Genomic DNA, 27734 nt, shown 5'->3' with positions numbered 1-27734 from the left:
ACATACTTTTTCTTAAAAGGTTGATTCAAATTTAGACTGGGTTTTGTGCAGAATTATAATATTATGAGGATTGCATTCAGTGTGTCAGAGAAAAATACTGATATTCAACAATATAAAAAATCTGCAGAAAATAAGTAATGTTGAAGGACACACAGCAAATGATTGACAGACAGTTAAGCAAATTCTTTCCTCCCTCTCAAAAAAAAAAAAAAAAAGATATGTCAAACTGTGCTGAAAGTGAATGTACTCCCATATATAGTCAATTTCATAACCTTGGAGTATATTATGTTTGCTTGGGAAAGGTTTCCCAAAAACTCTTTATACATAAACATCTTAGAAAATTGCTGTAGATGAAAACAACGATATGTTGAAGTAAGTTTCAGTGGAGAGGGATGAACCGAATGGTTAAAATTCCACACCTATTAAACTTGCATCTTTCCCACCAAAGTAAACATGAGCTTGGTGTCTGATGCTCATGTAGATACTCTTTCTGTTATTATCAAGAGATAATGATGGAATCCTACACTTCTGAAAATTCTTGACTGTCTTGTCAAAGCTTCAAATGAAACATGATTTTATAAAACATTCATTATTTAAATAAATTCATAGTTTTTGTTTCTTCACTTGGGAATTCAGCCCTTGAATATACCAGACATGCAGCAGTGATATGGAAAGTCTCTGGAAAACAGATATATATTTAACACTAGCTTCTTATGATATTTCTTAATACTAGCTGCATGCAATACATCTGGTTTCAGCATATCAGAATACATTTCTGGATGCCCTCAGCATCTTGGGTTGTCTTTATCTCGCCTGGGCTTTTGTACTTTTGTAGACACTCAAGCTTTGTGAAATAAAACATTTTAGTACAACTTTACAGCATTCACTGTGAACTACTGTGGAGTAAAGTTATAATAAAAATTAAATGACAACTGCAAGAGAGTTAACCCTTTTCTTTTCAAAAATATGCTCCTTGTGAACTGTAACAGAATAAAATTAACGGCAAAGATGATAAATACATTTTTGAAAATGTAATGTCTTTATAGCACAGCAGAGTTTAAATCATCATTTATGATATGAGTTTTTACAGTTATTTTTTTTTACATTTTCTGAGGAAGAAAGCCAAGAATCACTGATGGTAGTTTTTTTCTTTCTTATTTTTCTTTCATTTTTTTATATTAGCTGAGAGGATTATAGAAGGGGGCAGTAAAAAAATGTAAAAGCTTGATTTATAATATAGAAGGCACTTTGCACTTCAGGAAGTGGGAATAATATTATTTTCTCCTGTTCTTATATTTTAAAGAACGATTTTCAGTTAGCTACAACACATTAGCATAGAATACTAGGTTCCTTCAAGTATCTTCAGGAAATATTTCTCCAATCTCTGTCATTTGGTTAAAGACAACACTGTTGCAAAAATGAAATGAACCATAGCTGGAAACAAAAGTCAGTGTCTAATAAGATGAAACAGTTATTTAAAATTTCCAGAATCATGAGTTTTAAATCTGTCTGATGACTCTTGCTGCATTTCCCATGTCTTGAAAGTCAGTAAAACTTTGTAAATCCAGTCTGTATAATAAGCAACTCGGACAAAAATCCCAGGACGGTTCCGAATTGCACAGCCACGTCCAGGAATGATCACTCCTTGCACTAACTTGTTTTCTGAATGCTCACATACCAAAGGACCTCCATAATCTCTCTACGACATAAAATTTGAATATACAGATGATTAATTTTTCTTTAAATAGCAATTAACATTGCAGGTAATAGCAGCAGGTTAAAAAAAATAGCTAAGACATTCCTGTCATGAAACTAAAATATTCCTTTTTGTCAAAGGTTACTCGTAAAGCAGTCAGAAACTATTTGTAAAATTATCTTGGCTTTAGATAAAAAAGAACTATGTGCAGTGATAAACATGACTGAACTATATGTGATATTATCTTTAATATAACTCAAATAATTAAAAACTAGAACACATTATTGACCCTTTATTTGTAGTTGAGAAATAACTGGAAACAGCTTCCTAATCTGCCTATTAGATGTAATAATTTCTGGAACATAATGCTTCATACTTCTAGATGCAGATTATGCATTTTACCAACTTCATGCTCAAAGACTGAATTCAGCAGCGTCAATAAAACAGAAATGGAATTAAAAAATTAGTCACACCCATATATAAGTGAAGACTTTACAGCTGCTGGAAAAACTATATGCTTTCTAACATATTTTCACTTTGGACAGATGAAAGCCCCACCTGTCCATATAACCTGCTCCAGCCTCCATGTTTATGCTGCAACCATTCAACAAATGGTTGACTATCATCTGAACAACTCTTCATCTATAAAAAACAATTATAATTCAATGTACAGTGAAGCTTTATTACTTAAGCTGCATTGACTTAACTGTGAAACTACAGAAACTAACTCTGCATTACTTTTGCAGTTAAACCAAATATATCTTTCTTAATGCAAGCTGCAGACGGTTTCCTAAAAGCAATGTTTTTAGATAGCTAATTGTGTTATTCCATAAGTAAAGCATTCATAGCACAGACACATCAGTCTGAATAGAATGCAAGTGTTTTAGTTGTGAGCAAACTGTCATAACTTCATGCTAGAAGCAGGAGTTGCAGGAGTTGTTAGAAAAATAATCTGCTGTCTCATGAAATATTAATATGTATATTTGTTAATGATGCTCATAAAAGTGGATGTCTGTAAATACTTTAGTATGTTGTGACTGTTAAACATTTATGTATATTTAATTAACAATATGTAAAAATTTAGTAAGTTCAATTTGATTATACATTAAAATTAATAAAGTTGTTTAAAAAAAAAACCCTGCAATGTCAAATATTACAGCACACTCTGTAGAACAAAAAATGCCTTACAACAGCAGCAGCTTGAGGTAAAAATGCATAAAGCAATAGTGCACAATATGTAGCATACATTTAAATGTTGATGTGATCTAGCAAGTCAACACATGCTATTAGCCTTGCCTATTATTTAAAACAAAATATCTATACTTCAACCAGTCTCAAAAGCAACAGGAAAAATGAAAGAGTTGATTATAGTCCTAACACCTACCACAGCAAGACACATAATTAAAACAAAATGTTCCAATTAAAGGGAATGTTAAAAAACACTAACATTTATCATGAATATTCATGAAGTTTCATATATTAACAATCTTTTCAATTAATGATAACAACAAAAATGGTACAATAGCAATAATTAATGGCAAAGAGTGTGGCCTATACTGGCATTTTCCCGAGTGTGTCCATATTTCACCCTCATGACCAAATTTTACGAGTATGTTTAATAGTAAATCACCTGAAAATAACTTCAGCAATTGCAACCATGTGGAAATATTATACTGTTCAAAAAGGAGTTTATTCCCATATCCTCCAAATTAATATATTACTAAGTCTACAGTTACACTGCAAAGGGGAGGAACCTCCAAAAATGGCACAAGATGCCTCAAGCAATCATTGTGTTTGTTGTAAGATGAGACTGCAAGCAATTTTTGAGAGAAAGCTTTATAAGGAAACATGGTACAGCCTGATGAAACACTGCAAAGCTGAGCAAGTCCCACATAAATTACATTTTTCCCATGATGTACTGCCTTAACAGTAAATATATAAATTTTTGGCAAAGTAGCTGGTTGTATCTGTAGCTCACTGTGCATTTTCCTTGGGTTGTCTCTGTCTGAACACATTACAGGTACATGTCTTCACATCAGTGTGCTTGACAGACACATGATAATTCTAATCTAAAAATACTTCTCACATACTTTTTCTTGTTCTATCACTGTATTTTTTTGGTGTGTGTGTGTGTGTGTGTGTGTGTGTGTGTGTGTGTGTGTGTGTGTGTGTGTGTATCCTAAGTGCTTTCTTTAGTCTGACTTACTGTTAATGAATGGGATAATGACAAGTGAAAGTGTTATTCGCTGCCAGAGAAGTACTTTATCTCTATATTGTATGATTTTGCATTGCACATTCCTGAGCTCATAAATTATGACAATATACTAAGAAATTTAAGCCCGAAGTAGCTTACAATATTTTTGAAAATGAGTTTTCTAAATAATAATCTCCTATTGGTCGTACAGGATTCCATAAAGTTAGATTATGTACAAGGAAAGCCTGGAAACAAACACTTCCACCTACTTAACTGAAAAAAAAAATCACTTGATAAATGCAGTGTTTATTAAAGACCAGCAAAAAATATCTGGTAAATTAGCGTTTGTAAGCCATTTATCATACCAAAGTACACAAAAAAGTTAAGCATCGTTCAAGAGAGCTGCAAGCCTAAGTCAGTGGTTTACTTGTATAATATTCACGGGCACATAGTTTTCCATTACACTACTTAGTTTGGTCTTCACTGGCACTTAGGTTTCTACTGTGTTGCATACTTTGTCATGGGATAAGTAAATATACCCATCAGGGTCTTTTGGATCAAAAGGGTAAACTGTTAGGATACTGTACTCTGCCTTTCCTTAACTCTTCACTTTTCCTTACTTTAACCTCCAATGGGATGTGACTGTAGGGTACCCAACTCCTTTTCCCCCTTCACCTCTATGATGCAGGCTCTCTTCTTTCCTTCTGTTTTGTAATGATAGACGTGGAGACATCTTTGAAAATTTCTGCCTTTTCACTATACTCTTTCTGACCAAGATTTGCAGCTCTTTTGGCTTTCTTTCTTTTCCCATGCATCGGAATACCATTTCACCATTCCCTTTATTTTTTCTGGTAGATGTTTCCTTAGATTTGCCACTGCTACCTTTCTAGACCATTTTTTAGTTTCCTCATATTCCTGCCTGCACTCATTCCCTTCCTTTCTCTTCTTAACACTTGAAATTACATTCCATTTGCATGTATCGCCTCTTTCGTTTCCCTACTTTTTCGAAGGTTCTGAGATGGAGGTGAGGAGAACATGACAGAATTGAATGCATACAATAAGGTTGTTCCTTCTAATCATAGAAGGGGATTTCCCCTTTAATAGCCATGTAGAGAGTGCAAGCAAGTAATGAAACCAGGACTGCTGAGAGAGAGAGAGAGAGCAGACTGTGAGCTATTGAGTTGTATTAAGGCAAGCTGGAAAAACATCATTGTATTTCTTGAGCCATTACTGGCAATGCTGGTTCTACTTCACTGTCTTTATTCTGGAAATTTTAAAGGGTTTTAACAATATTCAGAACAGGCATTCTGTTAATCATGCATTCGGAGATTGCCTGCAAAGTAAGACCATGCAGTTTGACTAGCCTATGTTTTGTCTGTTTAAAAGCATGTATTGAGCTATGCTGAGACTGTTATACCCTCTATGAACTATTTGTGTAAAATTACGGAAAACAAGTGAGCTGCTGTTTTTTGTACGTTTTGACTAGACAGTGCTTTGGCTGTTGTTTAAAAGCTTTCATTGCAATAAGCATTGGGCTGTTAGATCTATTCTGAACTGTTTGTGTAAATGTAAATAAAGGAAACTGCTGTTTTATGAACTCTTCATTAGAAACTGAGTAATGCCATGTGTGCCCTGTTTCTGCTCTTGAGTCTAAAATGGGTGAACATTGGTTTGTGTAACAGTTAACTGCTGTTGAATGATATGCTATATCTAGATGTTCCTAGCAATATACTGTATTTCTTTTAGAAACAACACTTTTTGTTGTAATTTTTACTGAAGTAATGCACATTCCATGCAAATGAATCAGTTCTCTTAAGGCTGAACTGATGAAGAATGGAATGATCTTGTTAACATTATGACCTCCTATTCAAAGTGTAGCCATATAACTTGCACTGTGTCATAGTACTGATGAGGGAGATATATATTATGGAGTATAATGGGTTAGACATGAGTCAGAATAACTAAATATACTGTAAGCCACTAATTTCAAAATCAGAGCATATACCCATATTTTATATCTCTGCACATTACCTTTTGGCTAACCAAAGTGTGTTTTTACATTAAGAAGACTAGGACTGCTGTTCTAGTGGCAGTAGTAACGTAGCCTGGACAGTCAAAGTTGGGAAACACACAGGGAGGCTTAAAGTGAGAATTATTTGTTATACCTAGTTATTTGATTTGCTTCTGATACCTTTTTACTTTTGGCTAACTGAAGTGTGTTTTTACATTAAGAAGGCTGGGACTGCAATTTTAGTGGGAGTAGAAAGGTAGTAGCTTAGTCTGTCTGACTTGGAAACACATGACGGGGCTTTAAGTGACAATTACTTGTTGTAGCTAGCTGGTACCTTTTCACTTTTGGCTAACCAAAGTGTGTTATTGTATTAAGAAGACTGAGACTGCTATTCTAGTGGGAGTAGTAAAGTTGCCTGGTCAGTCCAAGGAGGGAAACAGATGGGGTAGCTTAAAGTGAAATTATTTCATCCGCCAAAGGCTTTTTAGGAACTTATTTGGGTGTTGACTTGCACTTGAGAGCTACCTTTGCTATGCTTTTACATTAAGAAGTTCCAGCATCATTCATCTTGTGGCTGAAGGTGTTTACCTAGTTTCTCTGAGTTGGGAGAAACTCCATGGAGTTCAAAGTGTAGTTATTTGTTTGGCAGAGGGCACAAGAGTTAGTTTTCAGCTTTTCTCTGTCTGCTATAAATTAGGCACATTTTTGCTGAGCTGTTCATGTCTCATTGGCAGTTAGCAGTGCTCTGTATAGTAGCAAACCTATAAATCTAGTACTTATATAACCCATAACACAGAAAGGCTTTGCAGGGAGCTAAGCTTAGGGCAGCTAGTTAGAATGCTAAACAAAACTAGAATCATAGCACTGTCTAACATCCAGACTTCACCCTAGAAACCACTCAGGCGACTCATATAAAACCATGACCCTAAACCATAACAGCCCAACTCTAATACAGGTGCTGAAAACATACATTTGCAATCTCCTAATGACTTTGTGGCCATCTTAATAGATAGGGGCATACTGAGACAATGCAACAATTGTCTCATGTACTCAGACAACCTTTTAATCCTTTAAGAAAGTAACATAGTATGCAAGACAGGTACATACATAGCTGACTTGGAGGCAAAAATATCACTTACAAACAAAGTTGACAAGAACACACACACTACATCCTTCACACATACTGCTCACCACACACACAGACCTTCTTATGTTGAGGTACTTAAAAGAAACCTCTTCAAACCTCAAAGACTTCCTAAATTGTCACATTGCAACACCTAGCCTCAGCAATCACTAAAACACACACCAAAAGCAATACCCAACACACATAAGCCTACACCAAATGATCTCCCAAGATCAAAGCCCATAAGGCAAGAAGACACTTTACCTAGCAGTCTTGTCATAGGAGAGTCTTTTGTATGACACACAGATCATTCTCTCTCCAGGCAAGGAGAAAATAGTGGTTAGTTGCTTATCTGGAGCTAGGATCCACAGTATCATGCATGTACTTACCACTGCACCATAGGTACCAATATGATTCTATCGTAGTCAATGTGGGTGTAAATGACCTAAGGAGTACCTCACTGGACTATATCAAAAGAGTCATTATGAATCTCTCTGAGTATGTGACAGGTATGTTCCTTGCACTGATCAGCATTCTAGCTTTACCAATGATTGATGCTGGTATGAACAGAAAATGATTGATTTTAATAATTGTCTTAGTTTTTGGTGTCACTCCAGGGGAAAGCCAACATTTATCATCAGGGAAGTACATGGTTAACAGACCACTTTGCTTTGCAAAAGGACAGTCTACACGTGAATATTGGCTAAAACTTTATCCATCCCCTTAGATCCTTTTTAGGCAATGTCAAAATGACAAAACTACTAAGATAGCAAAAACAAAAAAAACTCAACGTAACCTTAAGGAGTTATTGCTCAATGTTAAGAGGCCAAACAAGAAACTCCATAACCTACAAGCTCTATTCACTCTGGAAAATGTAGACATCTGTGCTGTTATCGAGATTTGGTTTAAAGCCACATATCCCCCCAACTATCAACAGGAAGCGGGTCCTGGAAGTGTTTGCTAAGGCCAAAAATACTGCTTCAATGGGTCCCAACATTATTCCCATTTGCCTCCTAAATAGCCTAAAACATGACCTAGCAGAACCACTAAAGGGCATCATCAAATATAGCCTCAGAAAATGTTACATGCCAAGTGAATGGAGGGTTGCAACCATCATCCCTTTTTCACAGGGTCTATAGCACAATGTTGAATGATAAAAAGAGCGAATGCTCTTTTATCGAACAATAAAAACTGAAAGCAGTAAATGTTGAACACAAGGAACAGCGATTTTTTTTCCAGGGGAAAAAAAATCGCTGATCTGTAAAAAAAAAAAAAAAAAAAGAAATCCAAACACACTTGAATATACCAACTCCGAAATCGCACCACAGTGGAGGAAATGGCAAAGTCTCGAAACCAGCCCAGCAATTTTTTTCCCTGGGAAAAATATTTCTGTTCCGTGTGTTCAGCATTCAGTGCTTTTGACTTTGTGTTCGATAAGAGAGCGTTCGCTCTTTTTATCATTCAATGTCGTAACATAGACCCTCTTCATAAGGGTGGGCCATCAACTGACCCAAGAAACTACAGACCCATCAGTCTGAGAAGTCTAATATGCAAAGCCATGGAACAAATTATACTGTAAATGATCAAAAAGGATATTGGCAAATTACAGACACTCAACATATCCCAGTTTCACTTTGCTAAGCTAAGGTCTTGCCTACTTAAACTGGTAGACTTCTTTGAAAGGGTCATCATGGCTATAGATGAGAGAAAAATGGCGCATTGTACCAACTTTGACCTGGCCAAGGTGTTCAGGACAATACCCCACTCAGGTATTGTTGACAGACATTCAGAACTAGGCATAAATCTCTACCTAACTCACTGGATTGCCAGTTGGCTCACAGATAGAACCCAAGATGTCAGGATCTGTAAGACCACCTCCACCAAGAGACCAGTCACCAGTGGAGTACCCCTGAGATCCATGTTGGGCCTGCTTCTGTTTGCCAGCTACTTCTCAGAAGTCAAGGCTAATGTCAAAGGCCTCTGGCTTAACAGTTTCAAAGATGACTGTAAATTGGGAACTATCATAGATTCCCTCATGATGCCACCATCCTGCAAGAGGGTCTAACACAAAAAAATCACTGGTGCCAAAGCCATGCATTAAAACTCAATACAAATAAATGCATCATAGTATCCTTTGGAAAATCATCCACCCAAGCTAATTACTTCCACAATAAAACAACCCTGTTAACCCAATAGTTAGGGATCTGAGAACATATGTAGACAGTAATCTGACACTCAAACAAGACGTAACCAAGATAATAAAAAAAAAAAAAAATCATTCTATGTTGCCGAACTCCTAAACAAGGGTATGGCATACAGGTCCAAAGAAGTACTAGTACCACACTTAACCCTTATCAGACCCATCACTGAGTGCAATGCCTCCTCTGTCATGTTCTTAAACAGGCACTTACAACAGTTGGAATGCCCTCAAAAGTACATCACCAGGAGAATCAAGGGCATAAATACCCTGTCCTACACATATCGCATTAAGGGCCTGTCTCTGTACTCAGTCTTTTACAGGTTACTGAAAGGAGATCTATGCCTAGCATATAACGCATCCTCAGATCCAGCTCTGATGGATTTCTTGCACATCCACAAGACAAACAGCACCAGAAACATAAGATTCTAGGACTTTAACTTTGCCAGTAACATAAATAGAACCTGCTGGAAGGACTGATATGTGTCTCAAATGATCCCCATGCTACGGAATAAGCTCCCCATCTACATGAAGCAGAGTTTATCACTGACTCTATTCAAAAGAAATCTTCATCACTGGATAGGAAATTGCAGATTCACCCCTGTTCTGTCCTCCCTGTCTCTAATGGACAGAGGTTGACAGTAAGCAAATTAATACCTAAATAACATAGCCCCCACATAACACTTAGCTACCTCTTTACTAACATACCTCAACATACAGGCATCCAAGGTATTCTGGGACAAAACTGGGTTAGGTTGCACATCTAGGCCTGCAAGGACCCTAGTGGTCATTAGCTGTGTATACACCTATGCACCTATGAACCAGAAATGAGTGTTACGAGTTATATCCGAAGTTTTGACAACATAGAATATATAAAATAAAAAACTGCATTCCTGAAATAATTGTGTAGCAGCTTGTAGCGTTTAATAGCTTCTTCATAGAAAATGTTACTTTACCTCACATGCTCCAACAGCCTTGTCACCTCCAGCACAAATTTCAGATTCTTTAACTGTTATTTTTCCACCATGGTATTCATTGCACCTCTCATTTCCAACAATGGGAAGGTGTGCCACTTTAAGAAGCCCATCAGATCCTGGAGCTAAAACAATATGAGGGGAAATAAATAGATAGTAACCATAACTGTGAATATCTGCAATTTAAGCATAAGCTTCCATGAAGTATACTGCCTAACTGTTTGAGTTTATGCATTTTATTTAGTTATTCTGCTCTGATGTGATAATTCTTTGTCACACATTATTATGGGAGCAATTCAGTAATTTGTTTTGTGCTTGTAGTTGTTTTGTTATGAATTCAGTGAAAAAAATTCTGAGTGGTCACAATGATATGTAGCAATCCAACAGATTAAATTTATATACATTTCAGACCAACTACTGGAGGGATATCAGTTGTCTTCTATTAGATGTATCCAATCACCACATTTTGCTTATTCTCAGCTACTCTTCTCTTACTAACTCATATCTACTTCATCACATTTCTATGCATCTGTGCCAATCCACGTGTTGTGTTCCCATATATTATGGCCTGCATTTCTGAGATCCTTCCATCAGAGGTGATGGCCACTAAGAAAAGTGTTTTGAAAAAAATAAACTTCAGAGGTGCTATTCCAATGAGTTTCAAATGGAGGATGGGCAGGCCTGTCAAACATAAAATTAAGAACTGAAAGAGAAAATGGGTTCTTTAAAGCTGGGTAAATATGCAGAATCCCTTTTATGGATAGCTTAACTGTCCACTGCTAAGTGGCAGTTCTAATTTCCAGAAGGTCATCATGCACAGAAATACCAGAAAAAATGTACCCTGACTATAGAATAACTGCTCAGGTCATATAGTTATTTGAAATACGTCAGGGTCACCTGAAAACTGAAAAAAAAAATGGGCGACATAGGATACATTTTCGGCAAGAAAATTATGCTTTTCTGCCTAGAGTACTACATATGAAGACTGGAGAGAAGGCTTTTGACTGTATCATTATATCAGTCACCTCAGAAACTCCTATCAGGAGGTTAAGTGGGAGTAGATCTAAGTGGTAAGCCAGCTTATGAGTTTAGGTCATTTGTCACCCTTACTGAAACAGAGACTTCTTTGGCTTATACTGAGATACTTTACAACATTTCTAAGGACCTAAGCAGTGGCGGCTGGTGACTTCAAATCAAAGGGGGGCTGCAGGAGATAGCTGAATGGGTGGGGTCAATGGGAAGGGGTGAGGCCAACTAGAAAGGGGAGGAGCTATGCTCAAAACCACAAAAACTAACTTTAATTAAATATGCTGCCCTGGGTGCCAAACCCTCATTATGAGAGTCCAATCAAGACAAATGAAGTATAAAATAATAAAAATATTTCCGTGCATTGGCTGCATGATAGCTTACTGAATATCTAGATGGAAACAAAAAGGTTGTGAGGCATGGAAAAATAAATTACTTTTTAAATACATTACTGGAATGCCAGTCAAAATCAAGTATAAGAAAAACAAGCAGAACTCAACTCAAACCACTTCTCCTTGCACTGTAGTTCTAATTATAATTTATATTCAGCTTTATTAAAGTACCAAGTAACATGCTGAAAGTAACAATTTCTGTGATGCCCTCACTTGTAAAAATGTTTCTTATCCAAAAAAGACCTGCTGCCTGACAACAATCTACTTGTTTCATGGGGAAAACATGATCAAAGTAAAAAATGAAAAGCAAACAAGAAACAAGCTCAAGATACATTGCTTAAAGGATTACTGTACAGGTTATGGACCACACATGAATGGCATTCTGTTTAGTTTACGGGTAAAGCCCTCAGAGATCACTGGAAGTCTCCAACAAGTGTAATGAGATTCTTAAAATAATGTAATCCTGTCCTTTATTACAAATACTGTCATATGCATTTCAATACCCAACGCTTATACATTATCTAGTTAAGTATTCTCTGCATGGCAACAACAGACAAGCTTTCAATGTTGGCAATTCTTTAACAGTATGCTTATTAAAGCATACTTGCATGTTATGCTCTCAGATAAGCTTACCTGATGGTCATTAAAGCATTGCTACTTAAAACACAGAGCAACAGGCACTTTCTGAATAATAAGCATAAATCAACAGTACAAAAATATGACAGAAACCAGACCATTCTGCAAAATCAAGAACAGATGAAAAGCCGCTGTAGTACTTGTGTCTACCTTGGATGGGGGGATACCCTGCACATTTACACCCTGCAAATTTACACTGCATAACTGCTCCTTGCCTTGCTTGGACACATCCAGAGTCACTACATGGGGGAGTGGGGTGCAACAAGTATGTCACAATTTGAAATGTCTCTGGCTGACTGTGATGGCCCTGACACATTTGTCATACCTCTCAACCTCAGTGCAAGAAATCTGGACAAAGCCATACATAGAAGTGGGACAAAGGCCCAAAAATAAGGACAATTTTTAAATATTGCTCTTATAAACTTAGAAAGATAATAGAATAGTAGGTCTTGTATTAGTATGAATTTTCTGAAGGATATGAAATCTGAAACTCAAATGTCTCATTATTTTCTAACTTCAGTCTTTAATGATGTCCACTAATTTGCCAAAAACACAATTTTATGAAAAATGTGATGCAAAAATATAAAATAGCCACACAATACAGCTGGGAACCTGTCAAAGAAGGGACACTTTTTTAATATTAGTACTGCTAACTTGAGCAGCTGACAAAATAAAAGAATCTACATGCATTTCTGAAATAAAAGTAATCTATAACTCTGACTATTATAGTTATTTCTTAATTGTAAATCCTCCATGTTTTCTTCCAAAATTGCTATTTTGTGAAGGGATTATTAGGGGAAGAGCAACATATTGAGCCAAATTTGGGGACAGTTGAGAGGTTTGGATATGCCTAATTCTATAAAGCAATTTATTTGCATGTACCTCTCAACCTGTTACTGCAATAAATCTGGACAAGGTCAAATATATTGGGGGAACATATAAACAGTACTAAAAATTGCTCTTGTATAAACTGAGACAGTTGATAGAATAACAGGTCTTACTTTCACATGCATTTTTCTGAAGGTTATGAAGTCTGAAACTCAGTGTGTCATTATATAGTGACTTAATTCATAGGTTCATAGGTTCATAGGTAGATACTAGGCTATCTGCCCTAGGGCATTTATAAGCCTAGCCTGAGTCTATTTGGCTTTCGCCTCCCTATTAGATTAGCCTACTATGCCTCTGTATAGTAGGTCACAGAAGGTAGCCCTTTAAGATTAGTTTACCATGCCTCTGTCGAGCAGGGACACAGAAGAGATCCCAGGGGTGAATTTGCGATTTCCCATCCACGTGTCCAGATTCCGCTTGAAGAGGGTCAGCAAGGGGCTATGTCTAACATGAATTGGTATTTTATTCCAGAGAGAGGGGAGCCTCTGGGAAATGAATCTGTCCCTCCAACATGTCCTATTTATTTTTGTGCTGAGGTTTAAGTCCCTGGACCGTGTAGCTCTAAGGGATTTGGATTTTTTGAGGTGGAGCATGTCCATTAATTCTGGGTTAGACATGGCTTTGTACTTCAGGCATAGATCGCCTCTGAGTAGGCGGTAAGCAACTGAGTAGAGCTGGAGTTTCTTTAGTCTAGCTGCAAAGGACATCTGTTTATAGCCCATGATCCTCTTGGTGAGGTACTTTTGGGGTCTCTCCAGTTGCTGCAGATGTCGGGTAAGGTACATCCCAAAAGGGGCATTGTATTCAATTATGGGCCTGATGAGTGATGAGTAAAGGGGCACAGTGACCTCTCTTGATCTAGATGCGAACCCTTTCGTGATAAGGTGGGCTATATAGAAGGTCTTTCTAACCACTTTGGCAACGTGATTATCAAAGGAGAGATTACTATCTACGTTGGTCCCCAAATCTCTAATTACTTCTTCCGTACTTAATGGATTACCACCTATGTGGTAATTTGTGAGCACTTTGTTTTTCCCAAAGGGGATGACTACACACTTTTTAGCGTTTAGCTTGAGGCCGTGGTTCTGGCACCAAGCATCCGTCTCTGTGAGACCCTTTTGGAGGATGCTTGTGTCAGCTGGAGAGTCGATTATGGCTCCCAGTTTGCAGTCATCTGCGAACTTTGTCAGCCATAGTCCCCCCATGTTAGCTGAACCTCAAAGAAGTATATACTGAATAAGAGAGGTCCCAGAACTGAGCCTTGTGGGATGCCACTTGTAACTGGTTTGGATTCGGACGTGGCACCTGCGATTCTGACCATGTGGGTTCTATCCCTGAGCCAGTTTGCAACCCATCTTGTGATATAGGGGTTGACATTTAAGCTGATAAGCTTATTTATGATGCCCGAGTGGGGTATTGTGTTGAAGGCTTTTGCGAGGTCCAGGTAGGCTGTGTGGACTTCCTTGCCCTCATCTATGGCTTTGGTAACTGTTTCAAAGAAATCAACTAGGTTTAAGAGGCATGATCTGCCCTTAACAAAGCCAAATTGGGTAGGGTCCAGTGTCTGGAGGCTCCCAATGTCTTTGTTTATGAGTTCCATGATAATACGCTCCATAGCTTTACAGACCAGACTAGTTAGGCTTATGGGGCAATAGTTCCCGGGGTCCGTTGTCGCGCCACCTTTGTGGAGTGGGACCACTGTAGCTGTACACCATTCTTTGGGTACATATCCTGTAGTAAGGCTAAGTTTGAACAGTGACTTAATGTGAGAGTTCAGTTCTTTTTGGAGCTTATGTAAGACACAGCCTGGGACACCGTCCAGTCCCATAGATGCTGTGTTTTTTGCTTTGGAGAGGGCAGTTTTCACCTGTGCATCTGTGATGTCAGGGAGGTTACATTCAGGTGGGATAGGCATTTGCTCCTTTGAGGGGGAAGGGGGGGGGAAGTTAGCACTGAATCTGTCTGCCAGGATGTTGGCTATGTCTGTAGGTTTGGTATATTTTGTACCGTTATGCAACAATTCAGAGCATATCTGGGAGTTTCCACCCATATTCCTGACATAACTAAAGAAGGCCTTGTGATTATCTTTAGTGTCTAGAGCAAGTTTTCTTTCGAAACTGGCCTTTGATGATTTTATGAGGGCTCTTAGTTTCTTGCTAATACTGATCAGAGATGCCTTCCCATTTTGGGATTCTGCTCTGTCATGTAGTAGCTTCCTCCTTCTGTTGTATAGCTTATTTATGGCCGGGGTCCACCAGACAGGTCTCCTGTTTTTGGAGGAGTGAGTCTTAGTTTTATTTGGGATAGCACGATCCATGCATTCCTGCAGGTGCTCACAGAATGCAATTGTAAAGGATTCTGTGGATTGGTCTGTATTATCCTCTGGCCCGGGGGCTTTGAAGGATTCCACCTCAGTCTTGAGAAGTGTGAAGTTAGCTTTTGAGAAATTCTTTACAGTGATTTCCTTGGCTGGGGGTGGGGACGGGATATGGATGTCCAGGGAAATTAGTTTATGGTCTGATCTTACCAATGAGGGGTTTACCTCTGGTGTGGAACATAGAGTCCCCATGTTGGTGATGACCAGGTCCAATATGTTGTTCCCTCTTGTGGGAGTGGGGACCAGTTGTTCCATCGTGTTAGAGTTTATAAATTCAAGGAACCATTGGGCGAAGGTGTTTGGGCTTGAGTAGTTTTCCCAGTCAATGTTTGGGTAGTTGAAGTCACCCAATAACATAGTGTTTGGAGAGACCTTCATATTCTCCAGTGTTCTCAGGAATGCCAAGTGGGGTTCCTGTGAAAGGGAGGGTGATCTGTAGCAGGCTACAAACTGAAAGGCAGTTTTGCCCGTTGTTAGTTGCACATGGATGGTTTCCGATGCTTCGTGCAGTGCCACTAACCTGGAGGTTTAGGTATCTTTGATGAATATAGATACTCCCCCTCCTTTTGTGCTTTGGTCCGAGTTTTGGGGTGAAAAGCATGGTATGAGTTATAACCTGGTAGTGCTGGGGTGCTCTCAGGAGCCTTGAACCAGGTTCCTAAATGATTTTCCAGAAAACCAAATTTTATGAGGAACAAACCAAAAATAAGAAGCAAAAATCTATTCATTCTGTGAAAATCTGGACAGTTGGGAGGTATAGTTCAGCTGGGGCTATCTGAGTTTGCCACCCTTCCCCCTCACAAAATCATGGTCGAATGGAGCCCTCCCCCCTGCAGCCATTCCAATGATCCATTACTTGGCTATTTCACTCCATTTACCATAAACACTAATGTGCATACTGCTTTACGTCTATGATGATTTGGATTTCATTTGAAAGTTTTATTTTGCATTTTACAGCACAAACACTAAGACATCTGCTAAACAAAGCAATGCAGTCTCACAAAGAAAACAGGCTTAGCATTAAAACTTCCCTGCCCTTGAAACTCACATTCAATGAAACAGCATTGAAACCCACATTCAAAGAAAAGACATTTTGCCAGTGGCAGATACAGATTAACTGTGGGCTGTTTTCAAATAATAGGCCCCTTGCACATGAAAAATACATGTGCTCTTTGATACACCTTCCTGACTGTAGTAAATTATATTCCTTGTACAATACAGTACAGTTGTTAGACGGCATTTTAAATTTATTGTTTTGAACATTTTTCCAGTAAACAATGAAACAAAATGCATGCACCAATGACAAAACTACCCAATTCAGAACATTTCCATCATAAAAGTCTACTCAACCTTCTACAGTCCACCAGTATCAGTAAATATGCACAATCTCTGAAGTAGTAAAAGTCATCTAAATAATTCCATATTAAAGAAATCTGTAACAATAAAGGGGTTGCTGCTAGCAAACAACTTTATATGTCATTGTTCATTCATCTACAAATAAAGTGCCTGTTGCCCTTGAGGAATAAATTGCCTATGTTGTATGTATTAAAAAAAATGATAAGCTAGTAATATTGCAATAGGGACTGTATGGCAAACTGATAACAGGTTCATAGTTACTACTCTAGGTATCTTTGTCAAAAAGGACTGCAGCATCCACCCACTTTACAACACAGTACAGTATCAGCAATGCATCTATCTACTGTGGGAGTAGAACCCACAGCCTTCTGCAGCAAAAGCAAGTGCACTACCTGTTGTGCTATTAACAATGCAAGCAGATTCAGCATAAGCAGCATTAAAGTTTTGTTCTCCTGCAGCTCTCAGCTCCTTGAAAAATCTACTTGACGCGCAGTTATATCTCTGAACTTTGCAGCACAAGAAATCTGGAAAAAGCCGACATTTATTGGGGGGGGGGGACAAAAGACCAAAAACCAGGGACACATTTTAAATATTGCTTGTATAATGTTGGAAAGTTGCCAGAGTAAAATGCTGTGTTACCACCATACATTTCACTGCCATGTCTTTAACTCAGGGGACCCTGTGCAAAACAGTCAGAGAAACATACTAATATGCCAAATCAGCTGTTTTGTGAAAGACAGGAAGACGAACTTAAATGGCTACCATTTAGTGAATTCAGTTCTCACCATAGCTGTCAACCTCTTGGCACAAAACACCTGAACAAAGCCAATAATGGTGGAATACAGCCCCCAAAAATATTCAGTGAATTCAGTTCTCACTATACCTCTCAACCTCTTAGCAAAAAAACATGTGGACAAAGCCAGTAATGGTGGGAATACAGCCCCCAAACATTCAATGAATTCAGTTCTCACCATAGATAACTCTCAACCTTAGCACAAAATACCTGGAAGAAGCCAATAATGGGGGAATACAGTCCCAAAAATAGGGACAAATTTCAAATATCCATGTTATAAACTTAGACAACTGCTAGAATAAACAGTTGTGTGCTACCATGTACTTTCTGAAGAATATGAAGTCTGAAATTCAAATGCCTGTTATTTTTAAACATTTAACCAGGAAACTAGTCTGACTTGGAACAAAAGACCATTTTTAGCAGAGCAGGGAGAAATGCCAGATACATCTTTGTAAGATGGGAGGACATGCAGACACCACACAGAAGGCACCCCGGCCAAGCATCAAACCAGAGAACCTGTAGCTGTTAGGCAGCAATGCTACCAGTGCACCATTGCATTACAGACTTTGTAAGGAAAAATGTAGATACTGATACAGAAACCACAGATTTTATGAGGAACAGAACAAATATGAGGCAAAAAATCTGCAATTATTTTTAGAAATGGTGGTGGATAGGGAATTCAGGTCCTTGCCACCTGGGTAAAGGGTTCAAGCCTGAATATCTCTACCCACCACCATTTGTTCTCTCTAGCCACCAGTATAAGTAACTGGGGCATTTTACACACACACAGACACGCACTCACACAAACACACACACACACACACACACACACACACACACACACACACACACACACACACACACACATCATCCAGCCAGCGATATAAAGCCTTCACCTATCAGCCCAAAATCCAGCGACCGAACGAACACCTACCCGGTTTCACGAAGCAAGCCCACAATCTATATCCAGACAGCGACTGAACCCCTTCCTGAAGCCTTTGTCCAGCAGTAATCCACGAACGAAGCCCGTGCAATGAAAGTCCCACGAGAGCAGCTCAGTCCTCATTGGTTCTGCCTGCAGCTGAAGCAGTCCGGAGCTCCTCTGTTCTGTGTGGTCGTCACTGCACAGATTCCTGGTATCTCACAGCAATGATTGCTGGGTACCTCTTTGTCCATATCTGGACTGCTGATAAAGGCAGTCTAAATTCTCTCATGTATCTGCACAGAGGAGTCGGGACTCGTGAATTTTTTTTTCTTTTGTTTTTGTTTTTTTGTTTTACAGATTTTTATTTTGTTTTTTTTCTAGGTGGGAGGGCTGCAGTCTGGCAGTCTGAGAGCACGAGCCGCCCCTGGACCTAAGGCCTAAGAAAAGAAAAAAAAAAATCATAGAGTTCTCAGCCACCACAGGAAAGTGAGCATGTGAAGATGAGTTATGGTCTTTCATCATTCCATTTTGTGGTTAGGTGAAGAACTGGGGAGAAGGTAGAATGTTGGAAAGGAATACTCCTCGTCACAGGATAGAAAGATAGATGGATAAATAGCAAGATAAATAGAGAGATAGAATGCATGCGGACAATCAACTCCCTCTTGCCCTGTTAAACAGAATAGGGAAAGTCACATTATCCCTAGAGGTGAAGAGGCTAGAAAATATGGTTTCCATTCTCAGAAAAAAAAAAACACTTGACCAGACAGGATTCACAAATCCTTAATGAAAAAGCTGGATCAGAAGCCCACAGATTTTCACAGTGGTTCTCTTCCTTCAGGATTCAAATAACTGCAAGATTGTTGTCATGGTTTATAGCCCATTTCAATAAAAATATTAAAACAAAGGTGTATGGCCCATTGCCAGAACTGTACTTCTTTGCTTCTTTGCAAAAGGTAGCCAAACACATGCTGTCTTCTTTCTGTGCATATCACAGTACAGCTTGATTGTCAGTCTTGTGCTAGAGGGGCTCTGGATTCAATTCCTTTTCCAGAGCCCTTAGGGTAAGAGGTACTGCCCAAAGCTAGGGTAAATGTCCCTTCATGTTATTTTCTGCACTTTTATTGCCAAGGATGTCTGTATATTGTGACACATTGGTGAGGATGAACAGTGAATGCAAACAGACAAAAATTCAGCAAATAGCCAAGATAAGTAAAAACATCAGGAAGGCCCAATTACAATGGTTTGAAAGTTTGCTATTTATAGTGAAATGAAGAATGCTTTTCAGTTTGGCAAACAAGAATTTCTGTCTGTAGGATTCCTAGCCTTTTAGAAGAATTATAATACATTTGAGTTCCTGATTTTTTTAAATAGAATGACAGGTGACAAATCTAGAAAAAAGGGACCAGGGCCTGCCCTTTTAACATAAGTGGGTTTTCCCTAAGCAGTGGGTGCAAGTAAAAGACTATACTAGAATATATCTTCTAACAGAAAGGAGAACCAAAACCATCTCAGTCAAAAAGAACACAAGCAGTAGCCTGTTGTGTTCCTTTATAGCTGCTACCACAGTTACAAGAATAGTGCTATGACTTATACAGTCTGCACAGAGCCAAGAACACTGGATTGTAAGTGGTAGTTCTATAGTGTGCCTGTAGCACTAGTGACACTTGGCTGAAAGTGTTGTGAAACCTAATTGTAAAACTGAGTACAATGTATTATCACAGTCAAGCAGTTTGTATGTTAAAAGGACATCTCACCAGGAGCTTAAAGCCAGTAAATATACACCTTCATATTTAGCTAAGACTCATTCACGAGAAGTTGAGTCAACTGTTGTTTCTATGGCTTTCTGTGGCACTTCATACCTTAGTAGTTCCACTGCTGGCAGTATTATTAAGTTAAAATTATGTTTTTTTTAATGAGAGGAATATGAAAGAATACATAAAAAAGTATAAATGTTCAAGGTTCCCTAGAAACAAGCATGGCTCTTATCCAAAACCTTGGGTATTGGGCAGAGAACAGCAGTGTAGACAGGTCATTTTTGGTAGTCAATGTAAACTTATGCCAGAAGAGCAACCACTTTATGTTGTACTTGTCATTTCTGCTTTGAACGAATGACCTAATACATGGTCTGGAAGGATGTTTTTTTCCCTTGCCAGATGCACCATGGCATATGAACGTTGGAAAATGTGGCCAAATCCACCAGTAACACTGTCATTTTGTACACGTGGTATGAACTTGTACCCCAACTATGTACCACATGACTGTGGTATTCCCATCATTATCACCTAATAGGTTTCTGGGTTCGGACACTTTATGAAAGCTTTCAGGCTAAGGATGATATCTGGCATATCCTTCAAAGTGACTCCTGGACTGTCTAGTCCTGCAGACTTACATATAAACCGAAATGTGGCACATAAATTGGCAGCACCTGAAAAGGAGAAAAATGGATCTATTTGCATCCCTCTGGTTAGCTAGAAACTGTCAGTGGAGTTTCCTCACCAAATAAGTGTGCAGAATCCTACCAAAGTTTCAGGAGATCATTAAACAATGCTGAAGGTCTTTCTACGTGAACCAGAACATGGCATGCTCATGATGCTTGATCATATAAGATATAAAAGACTAAAGGAGGTCTGACACTAGCACGGGCTTTGATGTACCCAATGAAACAGGAGCACGACTTCCTTCACCACGTCCAGAGTGGAAGTCAGTTTCTGCTGACTTAAAGGTTTCACAAAAAATGCTATGAAGGATGGGAACCTGATCTTTATTTATTAATATTGTGAGGAAAATGGCAATAAACATATGAATGTTACAGTTCTTTCAAAGTGGAATTTATATGAAGTGAGCTAAAAAAGTGTAGCTATAATTTATAAATAATTATTTAAAAGTTAAAAGTAAATGAAACTGTACAGTACTTGCCTTTCCAGTAAATTATACTATATGAAATAACACAAGTAAAATGCTGTATAACTATATTTACCACTGAAAACAGGCAATTCATTTTATACTATAAACAAAGATAACTCTTGTTCACAAATGCATGCAGTGTTGCAGGGTTTATAGTACTTAGATGTGCTGAGGGAGGTCAAAGGTTATTTTCTTATTTGGACTCCAACATGCTTTATCTCACACTTCCTTCTTGGACAAGTAACTGGAAACAAGAAAATATCTTCCAAAATCTAAATAAAAAGCCATAGGAAATCTTGCCTTTGACTTAATTCAAGCAGAAACAGACTATTAATTGTGAGAGTAACTGCAACTCAGATACTGGAACCATCTGATAGAGCATGTTCTTATGACAGAGCTCAGATGTTGAGCAACTGGTTGCAATGATTCTGAGTAGTCATTTTGATTTTGAAAGGCAGATAGTAAGTGCACAAATTATCTCTTTAGAGCACGTGGTATAGTTAATTCAGAGATGATGTTTTAGCATTATCTGTCTACTTAAATTATTTTTTCATCTTCTTCTGCAAATTTTACACTGTTTCCATATTTATTTGTAAAGAAATAATTTACATTTATCATTCAAAATAAAGCATTTATTCAGATTTAAATGTTTGTAGCTGATGGTTTATTCATTAGTTTAAGGATTTATTTAATGCTGTTGTTTCAACTGTGTTGTGTCTCCCCTTTGAAGGATGACTGCTCAGAGGTAACGCTACTAATTATATATTTATAGGCTGGACTACTTAAGGGTAAACTATAAAGTATGTTGTGGTTTTATTACTTTTTACTAATTGGTGGCAGCAATGCTGTATGCTTAGGAGGTAGGTATGTTGGAGAGTTGCCGTCTGCCCTTGCACCTCATTCTGGAAAATCCTGGGTAAGTTATTTGTTTATTTATTTATTTAGTGAGATTTGCTTACCAGGGAAGTCTGACTAGGTAATAAGTAAAGGTTTTCAGTTGAGGCCCTATGAGAAAAGCTCCACATATTTAAATAACATCAAATAAAGCAGTTGTACATATGTATTTAAAAAGCGTATATGCATACAATTTGATGGTAGAACACAGAAGATACAATAAAGCATGGGGAGACACCAGTGACATACTGATTAAAAAAAAAAGATTACAATTAAATATGACAAGCAGTATACAGATAAGTATTAGAAGCATAGTCTACTATGCTAGGAAATAATAAAAAATGATACACCCCCCCTAAGAATTTGGAGATGGCAAGTGTTGAAAAGGTATAGACAAATAGGTAGTATTATGAAAGGTTAGTAAGAATGTGAAGCATTTCTTAATGTACATCAAACAGAAGAGGTGCATAGGCATAGCCATGAGTTAGTAAGAAATTCTTGAGAAAGGACTTAAACACACGGAGGACTGATATAGTTCTGATTGAATCTGGAATAGAGTTCCATAGTTTGGCTATGTAGTGTGATTATAGACTTTGTTCCATACTTTTACGGTTTATAGATTTAATGCAGGTTTTTTGTGTTGAGAGTACAGAGGACGATTTGGGAGATAGTGATGAAGTAGTAAGGAGACAGAAGGGCAGGTAAAGGGGTTCTATATTATTTTATAGGTTAGAAGAATTTGTGTGGGCTAATTGATGTGGGACTTCTACCCATTTGAGAGCACATAATGCAGAACAATGATGAGCTCTGTGGCAGGTTAGCTGCAAATCTAGCTGTCTTATTATAGCATTGCTCCAACTGGGATTTAAGAGAGATCTGGATGGCACTCAAAATAGGTGAGTCATAGAGAAGAGAGGGTAAAAGATAAACATTAGCCAGGGTGATTCTGTTTGAAGGAGTAAGGAATTTGTTGCTCTGTATAGCAGGCCTAGCTTTTGATGAGTTTTTTATACAGTTTGTATGAGAAGATCAGACATTAAGTTGTCATCTATGGTGACTCCAAGCAATTTGGTATGGGTAACAACTTCAATAGGTGCATTATTTAGATAGGTAATGTGGAAGTTACTTCAAGCACTGACATGGGACTATGTAAAACATAGTGGTAGTTTAGCTTTTTTGAGATTAAGTAAAAGTTGATTTTGATGTAGCCACAGTTCAGCTGAGTTAAATACATATTATGCCATGGATTATAAATTTAGTTGGCTGTCAGATGAGCAGATGAGAGCTGAGTCATCTGCATACTGTATAAGGTTATTGATGAAAATGTTAAAGAGCAGCGGACTATGAATAGAGCCTTGAGGGACACCTATTTTAACTAGATGAAAAGGAGAAAGAAAGAGAGAGAGAGAGGGAGAGAAGAGCCATTTGACAGATTGATATCTTTCAGACAGTTTTGAGAACCACAGAAGCATTGGTTTGGAGAGGTCTAGTGTGGACATTTGAGTCAGACGTTTCACACGTGACACAGTGTAAAGATCAGAAAAACAGAACAGATATGCTTTCCTTAGTGTCTAGCCTTAATAATAGTATCAGAAAAGTTGAGGAGAGCTGCAGTGGTGCTATGGCCTGGTCAGAAACCATGTTGTGTTAGGAGATCATTTTATAAGAGGTACTGAAGGAGTTGCTTATGAATACACTTTTCTGGGATCTTAGAAAGGGGGGACAAGATGGCAATTGGCCTAAAGTTAGAGATTTCAGAAGAGTTACCTCCTTTATGAAAGGTAATAAATATTTTTTTCCACAGGGAAGGAACATTGGAGTCTTGAATAGATTGATGAGAATTGAGACCAGGTATGCAAAACAGTCTGCAGAGAACCTAAGGCAGTCAGTAGGGAGATCATCAGCAAAAGAAGGACAGGGTTTCAATTTCTTTAATAGCTGTCTAACATGATATAGAGACAGGCTGGAGATTACAGTCAGGGATGCCAGGGCTAGTATAGATGTGAGGCTGATTAAATGGTTGGGGAGAGCTGAAAGTAAGAGAGGTTATGATGTTGATGAAGAAAGTGTTAAATTTGGCAGCAGTTTCTGAGGGGGATAAATCTGGTTAGGGATTTGTTGATGAAGGAGAGCCAGGTTGAGGAATTTTCTTAATTGAGCTCCAGAATTTTTTTGTGATTATTTTGTGGGTCTGTATAATATTTTTTTTTTATTTAGGTAAATTTGCTACTTGGTGTGGTTACACAACTCCTTGTATAGATGTAAGACTTCAGGGTTTTGTTTTTGTGCCATTGTTAACATGCGTCATCACATTTTTGAATGAGAATTTTAGTTGAATGAGTCAGCCAGAAGGTTTGGAGGTTTTTTTTACTCTTTTATTTCTGGTAGGCAGAAGGGTTTTTAAATTATTCATGAACATATTGGAATATTTGTGGACGGCTTCATCTAGGAGCAGGGTTTTGAGCAGAGAATAGTTAAAAAAATTAGTAAATTATTGAGTGCATCAGGATGATGGTTAGAAAGATTTTTGGTAGTTCTATATTGATGTTTATTTTACCTCGTGGGTTATTTACCTTTTGGTGAATATAGGGTGATGGTCACTAAGGGAATCAGGTAGTACCCAGAGTAAGCATACTTGCTGGGACTGGGGACAAATATTCAGTTGAGGATGGAATTTTTATGATTTGATTTGTTGAGACAAGTAGAAGTAGAGATTACTGAGTATGTGCACATAATTTTGGTCATCTTTTAATTGCTGTTGGGAAGATTGCAATGGAAAGTACTGGGCTTTGTCTGAGGTAGGAGACATTCTGGCTAAACAAAGGATGCAAAATACAGCATGTGGTAATTGATTTGTAGCTGTAGTGTGTAATGTTCATTTGGATGTACACATTTACCATACACCCTTAAGGAAAGTTTGTGTTTGCATATTAACTGGTACCAGTGGGTGGATTCAAAACCTATATTCCTGGTACCTTCAATTAGATTGCTGATGTCAGCAGTGTGCAACTTAAAAAGTAGTCCCAGGCAGTCAGCCCCAAGCAGTATCAAAAAGAGATACCAATCTTTAAATGGCATAGCAGCTGCTACTGTGACAATGCAAGGATAAGGAAATAATTTTTGTATGAATAAATGTTGATAAATTCAGTCAAAAGGCTTTCCCTGATGGGACCATATTTGGTAAATACCCTGAGCAATGAGGCTAGTCCAAGATGGAAAACTGCAAACTTGAAATGTATTTTCTCAACCCGGATCATTAAAAATCATAGATGGGGCTTGAAGATTATACTGTGCCAGAAGGCAGATTGCATATCCAGACATCCATGTTTATAAATAGAGGAGGATACTCAAGGACAACAGCATTATCTTTCAGAACTTTCTAACCCTGACACGTCTGTTGAGTCTGGAGTTCTCCAGAACTGGCCTCTGTTGTCCTGCTTAACTCAATATGCTCCAGAACAGAGAAGTTACTTTGCAATTGAGTCTTTTATGTAACAGTTCCCTCAGAAGGAGAACTCACCTGGCCAAAAGATAAGTGGATACCTTAGGAATCAGTTGAGTTATAGGTTTGGCTGAAAATTCGGACTTGTACCCATTACAAAATCTCTTCCATTTGTAAAACTGAAAACATGTTTCCAGTTTCTGAAGGATCAGGCAGTTCTTCTCCTAAATGCTTTCAAACAATTTACAATGGGAACAGAAGGAAGAGCATAAGAGGATGATCCCAACTGCTTTGGGCAGCAGAACTCAAGAATGAAACATGAGCATTATCTTTAATCAAGAAGGGATCTCCTGTACTGGAGAAGCCCTAATATCAGATGCTGAGTGACCCCCTCCATAACACCTGCCTTGAGAAGATGAACACCAAAAAGTAGAGTGATGCTCAATGGTCCTTTTATGATAGAAAGGAAACTTCCTGTCTTGATCCCCATGGAAACAGACTATGGCAAAATGTGAAAATAACGAGAAATCTTCTCTTTAGTTGCTCTGTTAGAACCTACTTCTGAAATCAAAGAATCTATGGATAGCCTAAAACACACTCTTAAACCATATGGCGATATCAAAGCCTCAGAATTGGAATGGCAGTATTATGATATCTCTCCAACCATACATGCATCCAAGACACAGTATTAGAGAGGCTAAACAAAGGATGCAAAATACAGCAAGCTGTATGAGAAGCATTTTCTTACAAAAATGGGCAGAGATTAAAGGAAGCATTCAACACTATAATAATTGTCTTGTTAACAAAATTCAAGACGACACTCCTATGGCATAGAGAGTCTAAATAATAAAGTTACACTGAGTCTTGGCCACATATAATACCAAATTCTGCTAACAGTGCCAGTAAGTGAAATAGTTATAATGTAAATAATCTTGGCCAATTCTCACAACCTTGAAAGTCAAAATTAAATTTGTAAAACTAGTTTTATAGAACTTTTCAAAGAAAGCAATACAGTGGACGGAGTGTGCTGGACAATTAGAAACAGCGAGGACAGAGTCCATCCTTTCATAGAGAACCTTTGAGTACTCAATAAAATGCTCAGCCATTAAATTAACTAAAAAAATTATGTCTTCGGGGAGATCATGAGTGTCTTTCTCACCACAGAGATATCTACTGCGTTAGCACATTACACTCATCAGACTCCAAACATTTTGGGAAGGCAAAGAACTTAATCCCATGTGTGTTTTTACTTTTTGTGATCACAAAAAGAGGAAACAGCTGCCCTAAGATTAAGCCAATCAACTTTTGAATATGGAAAACAGAACAGCATATACATTTGTCCCCATGGTAGGATTTGTAATACAAAAGAAATAGCTGCAATTACCTTCAGAAGACAACTGCATAACATATGAAGTCTGTGGAACTAGTATCTTTTCATGTTTCTTAAAAATCTCATAACTTTTAGATGAACTGAGGTTCCTTTTGTACTCTAACTTCTAACCTTTGATTAAATATAGGATCTACAGCCATTTAAAAAAATAGTGTACTCATCTCACACATTGCAAAGAAAAAGCCACAGAACAACCAGTTTACAATTACTTGTCAAACATGCATTCACTTTCACATATCAACAAATGATATCCGGTTACCTTTTTTTGTCTATCTGCCTAAAGAATTGATTAAAAGCAGCTGTCAGGCATTAAACTTTCATGTATAAAACAGATGCATACAAAACTCCATAGTGCCAAACATTCTTTCCACTTGTGTTTTCTTACTGGCACATCATTGCAAAAAATGACATATGACAATGACATGACATCTTATTAAACCTAAGATCTGCAATGATCATTTAATTTACTTTTCTCTTTCGTAGCACTCATTTGATGAAAGCTGTATGTGCAGACCT

The 27734-nt window shown here is 37.9% G+C and overlaps 1 protein-coding gene across 2 annotated transcripts in view; it reads right to left on the bottom strand.

Moving 5' to 3' along the window:
- Window positions 1-249: 249 nt before the first annotated feature.
- HGF (hepatocyte growth factor) overlaps window positions 250-27734 on the bottom strand; it is a 1211563-nt gene continuing 1184078 nt past the window's right edge. For both annotated transcript variants that reach the window (XM_044088269.1, XM_044088268.1), the window contains exons 17-18: window positions 10178-10320; window positions 250-1699 (exon numbers count right to left, since the gene is read on the bottom strand). In XM_044088269.1, the coding sequence (XP_043944204.1) occupies window positions 1472-1699; window positions 10178-10320 (371 nt within the window). In that variant the 3' untranslated portion in view covers window positions 250-1471. The remainder of the gene's footprint in view (window positions 1700-10177; window positions 10321-27734) is intronic.

This window comes from Protopterus annectens, chromosome 11.part0 (assembly GCF_019279795.1).
Source record: "Protopterus annectens isolate FY-2018-M chromosome 11.part0, PAN1.0, whole genome shotgun sequence".
NCBI lineage: Eukaryota > Metazoa > Chordata > Ceratodontiformes > Protopteridae > Protopterus > Protopterus annectens.
The sequence above is the reverse complement of the archived record's forward strand: the minus strand, read 5'-3'. Positions and strand labels throughout refer to the sequence as shown.